This window comes from Limulus polyphemus, unplaced genomic scaffold (genome assembly GCF_000517525.1).
Source record: "Limulus polyphemus unplaced genomic scaffold, Limulus_polyphemus-2.1.2 Scaffold1691, whole genome shotgun sequence".
Lineage (NCBI taxonomy): Eukaryota > Metazoa > Arthropoda > Merostomata > Xiphosura > Limulidae > Limulus > Limulus polyphemus.
The window spans coordinates 79,343-87,053 of record NW_013667301.1 but is presented as its reverse complement, the minus strand read 5'-3'; the positions used below and the strand labels follow the sequence as shown (position 1 = coordinate 87,053).

General features: G+C 34.8%; 1 protein-coding gene across 2 annotated transcripts in view; it reads left to right on the top strand.

Moving 5' to 3' along the window:
• Positions 1-7,711, top strand: part of LOC106464571 (synaptic vesicle membrane protein VAT-1 homolog-like) — a 29,491-nt gene that overhangs the window by 6,351 nt on the left and 15,429 nt on the right. For both annotated transcript variants that reach the window (XM_022392310.1, XM_013924721.2), the window contains exon 3: positions 684-899. In XM_022392310.1, the coding sequence (XP_022248018.1) occupies positions 684-899 (216 nt within the window). The remainder of the gene's footprint in view (positions 1-683; positions 900-7,711) is intronic.

The following is a 7,711-nucleotide window of genomic DNA, read 5'->3' as shown; positions in this document are numbered from 1 at the left end:
GCTACACAATGGGCTATCTGTGCTCTGCCCACCACGGGTATCGAAACCCGGATTTTAGCGTTGTAAGTCCGCAGACATACCGCTATGCCACTGGAGGCTCAGCGTACCAGCTTGGGAATTTTTAACACTAAATTTTTGGGTTCTACATCATGGTGGGCATAGCACAGATAGCCCATTGTGCAACATTGTAATTAATAACAAACAAAACAGTTTAAGAAATATCTATGCAGATACTGACAAACCAATGTATGCCTTTTAGTAATAATAATTACAATAATTTGTTAAATGGATACCAGTAAGTGTTTGTTGCCTTACGTGCTAAATGACACTATGTTTCGCTTTTAAATTTTTTTTTCAGTTAACGAACAAAAGTAATTTCAAGATGTCGGTTTTGTTGATGAGAATTCGTCTATTCATCTTATGGGATCAGCACGAAAGACCGGAATGTTCTTTGGAAAAATTCCTGGAAGATGATACCTAATTAGAATAAAAATGTTTATGAAAAGTACTAAGAAATGCCAGTATCTGTTGTATACTGTATTTCTAATCTAATTGTTGGTCCAATTTACAAACAACAACAACTTAATTCTATTAATATAACCTTTAAAGGGCATGTTGCTAATCTAACTTGTTGAGACAAAAAGGCTCTTGTCTGATGTATTATTTTGTGAATATTTCGTCAGGTTGGAGACAGTGTAGCTGCTCTAACAGAATACAAAGCTTGGGCTGAATTGACCAACGTTCCAGCAAAATTTGTCTACAAACTTCCAACTGGAATGAGCTTTCAAGACGCTACTGCGCTTCTCATGAGCTTTGTTATTGCCCAGATTTTATTGTTTGATATCGGAAATATTCGCAAAGGACAAAGTGTCTTGGTGCATTCTGTTGGGGGTGGAGTGGTAAGTATAACATTTTAAACAGCTAAACTCATGTTATAGCATTGCCTGAAATCAATATTACAAGTTTATTCATTGCTGTATTTTAATTTTATGGTATTCATAAGTAAAAGGTAAGTTACAAGACTTCAGTATGGAAGGTTCGAAAAGATTTGCTTAGATGAACACGGATAACGAGTAAAACAACTGGTGAAGGGTGTAAAAAGAGCACAACAAAACAACTTTTATTTTTTGATAAAATATCTAGTGTTTTTATACGCACTTACAGTGTCTGCAGTAGTCTAAAACTGGTTAGCTTCAACGCTAAAAGCACTTGACTTTTGAAGTGAAGAGGAACACGTCTCCATAAGACAAAAACTGGTTGGACTGTATCTATGTAACACTTGTTCAGACTAGGTCCTTAGTGCGGTGTCTCATAATCGTAGATAATGCCCATCAGGTGTCATCTTCATAACACATTTTACTTATTCTAACCTCTGCAAATCTTTGCAATGTTCACCACTGGTGCATGGTCCATACGCCAGGAGAAAGACAATATATAAGGCCTCTGAACCAATCGTTGTGATATGTAACATTAGCCTAATGTGTTTATTCAAGCAAGCCCTCAACTACCCGTTTAGGAGAACGTTGAATAAATGCTTCATACCAGCATGAATACACTTGAAGACATATTCCTGTTCTAGTTATGAAGGAATGAAACTTGGTAGTTTCAACTGTCACATTCTCTCTTTCCTACACTAGGATTTCTTAAACCCAAACTTTAAAATTTAAATTTAAATATCGAATTTAAGTGTCTAAATAAATGTAGGCTTATTTTCCATAATCATCGTCTTAGAATTCACACAAGATTCAATAGCATCTTCAGGTGGAACAAATAAGAGAAAAAACTATATTCATATGTAGGTTACATCTGCCAGTAAAACTAAACAAAATATAATAACTTAAAATGTTAAACAAAATATTAAAGTAAAATAATTGAAATAAAGTCCAGAATAAAATAACTCAGCAATACTGTTCAGATTAAAAACTATAATAAAATAAACCACAGAAAAAAAATTAAAATAATCACAACAAGTAAAAAGAGATCATAATAAGCCCAAATCAAAATTCAGAATGAACTTAAAACATGGCATAGGTTGAAAGAAGACTAAAGTTATTCTAGAAGAATTCATATGCATGTCACAACTCAATAAAATATACTCAAACCCAATTTAAGCACTTCAATTTTATAAACTGGTAGAAGTAACCATAACAATTTGAGATAAAGTGCTTAGAAAATAAAACTCATAATGTGAAACCCAGAAGGAAATTAAACCAAACAGAGCTCTTATTAATTAAACTGAAAATAATTTCAAACGTAATACAGGCTAGAATTAAGGCGAAATGAAAAAAAAAACCCAAAATATAAATCTGTATTGCAACTCAAAATATTAGAGGTAAAATACTGGTTGAAACTCAAATAATATTCCAAAGTTAAATAGCAAAAAATAGTGAAAAGTAAAAGAAATATGACACTTAAGATAAAATCATTAGTTCAATTAAATTATAACACTATATCAAGATGTATGTCAAGTAATTCTCGCTCAACAAAGACACAGCGGTAAGTCTGAAAACTTATAACGCTAAAAAACCAGGTTTCGATACCAATGGTGGGCATAGCACAGATAGTTCATTGCGTAGATTTTGTGCTTAACAACAAATAAACAAACAACTTGCAAAAGAACAAACAAAAACGAAGCACAATTTGGTAGTTAAAATTACAGTTAAACATTATACAAGTATATATCCATACAAAAGTGAATATAAAATAAACCTTTCCCACTTATATATTAATAAATACGCACAATTATGGATTCCATCATTCTGTCTTCCTATAAATATAACAAAGTTTTCACGGTCCCATCTAGACCACTGTTTAGCTGAGATGTTAAGATCTTTGGGATTATATCCTTGCCAACCTGCACCTATCCCTTCAATGTCTTTAAATCCTTTTGCAAGAGTTGAGTATTACTGACGGTGAGTCAGTAATTTCTATTGTTGTCTCGCTTAATGTGGTGATAAAATGCCTATTGACACAGAGTAATGGCCACCGTCCGCTTAGAGTTTTGGACTTAGCAGTGTAGGCACCATTACTTGATAGTGTCCATGTCAAGGGTCCACTGGGATAACGCTGGGCAGTGGCTGAGGCAAGGTGGAAGTTTGGGCAGTGATTGGACATTTTTGGGTCCAATGTTTTGGATGTTTTAAGGGATTGGAAGATTTCATTTAGATAAGTTGAAGACCTCCTCACCCCTGTGTTGTTTTGATGTGGAATACGTTTTTTCTGGACATTACTGAAACTTAGCTTTTCCTGTACCTGATTAATAATTTTCCAGCAGCAGAAAAGGTGTTTTAGTGGCTGAAGAGCTGGTGACTACCGTTGTGGTCCATCTTTCTGGGATGTGGTGGTTGGTTGCAGCAGTGCCTTACACTTCCTAAGGTTGAGGTCAAAGACTATGAACTTTGAAGGCTTGGAAGAGCCGTTTACTCATGCCTGATCCAGTCTGCTTGGAGTCCTCCATCATTGGTTCTGGTCACACTTTTTCTGAATGTATGGACACCTTGTCAATGTCTCTGTAATATTTCAGCAAGGAGACTTACGTTGCTTTTGATTTTTGTTGGTCCAAGAATAATCCAGTCAGTGGTCAATAATCATAATTTTTTGTAACCAAATCCAGGTATGATCTCACACTGCAACATAAAACAAAATCACATCGCCTAACATGGCAGATGAAACTTTTGCAGATAGACATTCACACACAAACTTAACGTAACTGTTCCACGAGTAAGAGTTGCAAAGTTATTTTAGCTTATCTGTATGTAAGAGTTTTCAGTAACTATCAATAGGCAAGAATAACCATTAGTATTCTCTGGTCTTCTTCGACACCTTGAGCTGTGTTCATCTATTGTGCACTCTGCTACATAGAAATGTTACATTAACACCTTATAAGTATTTCATAAGTGAATAGCTCAGAAAGTAACAAACGCCCCTTTCTTTCAGTTGTTTGTGTATTAATAACCACATGAGAAAACTACTATTCAGTCAATTAATCCCATCCATAAAGATAACGAGGCTAATTCTGGCATATCTTATCACTTCTGGAAATGATCAAGCATCTCCAAAGATTATATTACTTTGTATTTCAACATCCTCTTAGTTTCAATGCTGGCAGTATCTTGATATTTTATTGTTATTCTTCTCAGATAGCCATCTGGACTCAGAAACATATCAGTGAACTCAATGAGTTTAAATTATCAACACAATCGTCAACCATCAATATTTTAAGCTCTGAAAATCACACGCTTACTTAGTTTCCGTTGCAATGCCAACAGCTATTTCATCTGAAAGCCGATTAGCTAAATTTCCATGGTTACAGGTCAGCACTAACATAGTTACAATAGTTTTAATGCCATAGTTTTATGTGTCACTTCTACCTCAATAGCATACAGTGACAACACAACATAATGAATTTGTAGCAAGCCATGGAACATCACATACACGTTCGAAGGCATCACAACTTTTTCTCAATATGCATGCATACAGTTCATTGCTATCAAGCTTAGTCTGATCAGCATTGGATAGTCTATCTCCAGGACTGTTGTTCATCTGTTGCACAAATAAAACTGGTTGACAACTTAATCAGTAACTCTATCCCTAAGATACCACTGCCCAAACCAAAATGAGATGCATTTACATTTGTTAGGTGATTGACAGTGCCAAAGCAAAGTCAAAGGCTTGCTTATTCACTCATCTAGCTTGTCACCATTTTCTAGAATGAAATTCCTGTTGATTGGTATAAATGGTGGCTTCATTCAGAATGCCTGATACACAATAAGGTCAACTAGAAACCCAACCTGGTATCTATGTGTCATTACAAGCACATACCATCTTATACCAAGTCTTTGGCTATCTAAATCAGCAATCATACCTCTTAAGTGTGAACTGACTGCTGCACCTGCCAATGTGTTGCTGAAAAATCATCACTATTTGAAGGAAGCCATCGTTATCTTTTTAAATTTTGTAGACAAACACATTTTTAGGAATGTGGTATCACTGATAAAATAAGCAGTGGAATCCAGTTCTTCCTGGTAGAATTAATTTGTCATACCAATCTCACTTCTCTCCTGGGTCACAGGCAACCCTGAACAGCACCTAGCACGGACTTGTCAGCAAGCATTTAGGGGGCCCATAAAAACTACCCCAATTTGTCTGACAACGTTCAGACTAATCATTCCCATCATGATTCATCCGACGTCTGGTATATGTAGGAAGCAACCAAGCTAAAATATTCCCTAGCTGTATCTCATGGTCTTGTTTATGAGGACACGGGTTAAGAATGTGAACATATCTCTCATTACAGCAAGCAAGCGCCCTTGGTCCAGAAGAGTGCTTCTTTAAGTCTGTACTATACAATAAGATCATGACCTCATCTTAGCTACTGCTTCCTCCTCTCCACTGCAAGCTTGACATGGTAATAGGAATTATGTTTCCATAATCATAACTTACGCACTTAATAGCATACAGAATAAAGAAGTACATTCAAAATAAACTCAACAACAACAAAAAAAAGTCCTTGGTTACAACGCCAAAATTATTTTTCGTATCTTTGTAGCATTCACCCGTAAAAACTATCCAGCAGATAAGTTAAAAGATCACAGTGTGGAAAGTTCTGGATTAGCTAGGCCAAACGTAATAAGATACAACACAACTACAAAATAAATACTAACAAATATGTTTAAACACAACAATAAAACAATATTTATTGACTTTTTTTAACAAAACTCTAGGCATTTTGTCACACTCATAAACATGCTGTCTACAGTGCTCTGACGAAAACCGACCAGCTTCCAAGTTAGTGTTAAATTACTTGGTTGTTTAAATCAGGAGGGGCGTATTTTCATAAGAAAACAGCTTTTAGGATTCTGTGACGTGGTTTTCTTTCTTGTATATGTTGTCTAGAATAGTCTATAACGTACGAATCTTTGGATTATGGGATACTATACTTGGACCCTTTTGTCTGATTTGAAAGTACGGTATACCACAATTCTTTCTACCATTATATGATGCAGACGTATTTTGAAAAGCTACCTTCTCCAGCCTCAGCAGCCAGTGAAGTCACAGCAACAATTAAGAATCCAACCAGTTGGTAAACTATAACCATCATTACGAATAAAGATTTTTATTATTATTGTTCATTTGCGTTTGTTTATTTTTCCTTTTCTGTCCATGCTTGATTTATTCTTCACTTAATTGCCCCGAATCTGCGTTTTGCAGAAACTTTTAAACTTATGTATTGAGTTTCAGTATATCTACATACCACATTTTCTTAAATTTCCTTACTTAGCTTAATATCCAAAAGTTTCTGGGATTTGGGATAAGCTGTTTAGGACCAGGGAAATAGGCTTTTTTTTCTGTGTGTTTACCTATACTATTGCTAACATTTAAACGTTGTTCATTTTCTTTGTTTGTTTGTTTTTAGAGCAAAGGCATATTGAGCTATCTGATGTGTCCACCGCGGGAACTCGAATCCCGGATTATAGCATTTTACGTCCGTAAACTTATCACTGTCCTATCGAGGGACCTAGGGAAATAACGTTGCCCAAAATGTAGAACTTGGGAGAACGACACGTACGCATATGCGCACACACAATCAGATAGAATTATGTATTGGTGGTCTCACTTCTCGAGTTTTAGCTTCTTTTTACAAACACAGAAACTAAAACTTTTCTGAGATCAGCTACGTCACTTATTGTTAATGTGTTCACAATTCACAATGAACACATTGTTCCATCGCCTCTTGAATTTCAAAACTACGACAACGACGAGTTGAGAATTGTCTAAAGTTTCTGTAAAATAATTCAACCGCACTGATAATATAAAATAATACTTAGGTAATCTGCACTCGTATTGCTATTTCGCTTTTTTCAGTTTGGTGTATGCTATATACGTTGTTCAACTATACTTAATTAAAATTACAATGATTTATAGTCTTAATCACTATTCCGAATTAATCAATCGCTAAATTTTACTGCATTACGCCAACATTGCTTCTTAATCTGTCACATTGCAGAACTGTATTGACGTTTGATACGATCGTAAGTAAACCTGTGTCTAGAAAGGAGTAGTTTGTCGATTTAGTACACATGTTTACGAATAGTGAACCTTTTAAGTAAATAGCATAAGTTACATTTTACATAAACATATTTGGAATCTATTAAGACTGTCTGAGAGCGAACAAATATAACTTTTGATAATAATTTATACCTAACTCGTCAGTCTGAATTAAGTTCCAGCCTCTTAGGTTTCGATGAAAATGTATTTTATTGGGTGATGTTTCAATTTCCACCGTTGGATAACACTATACAGATGGGGTTAAATGACAAGAAACTGTATGTTTCAAACACCTAAATAAGGGGCAATATATTAGATGGAATTAAACTGATTTAAACAGCACCACGACATTGAATTTGAGAACAATATTTCGGCTCTTCTATGACCACCACTAGATTTAGTATAAAGCTGCTATATTAGAAAGAAATATGTGAGTTAAAACGTCTCTACTTGTTTGTTAATGTGATTTTCAACAAAACTTACCGTATTTTTCGGAATATAAGATGCACCGGTGTATAAGACGCACCCTTATTTTCAAGACAAAGTTTTGGGGAAAATTTACTATACTAACTTTACTAACTCCATTACTATAATTTATTTTTTTTATTATTTAAGGAGCATTGTAAATAGTTATGTTTTTAAAGAAAAAAATAACTATTGTTAT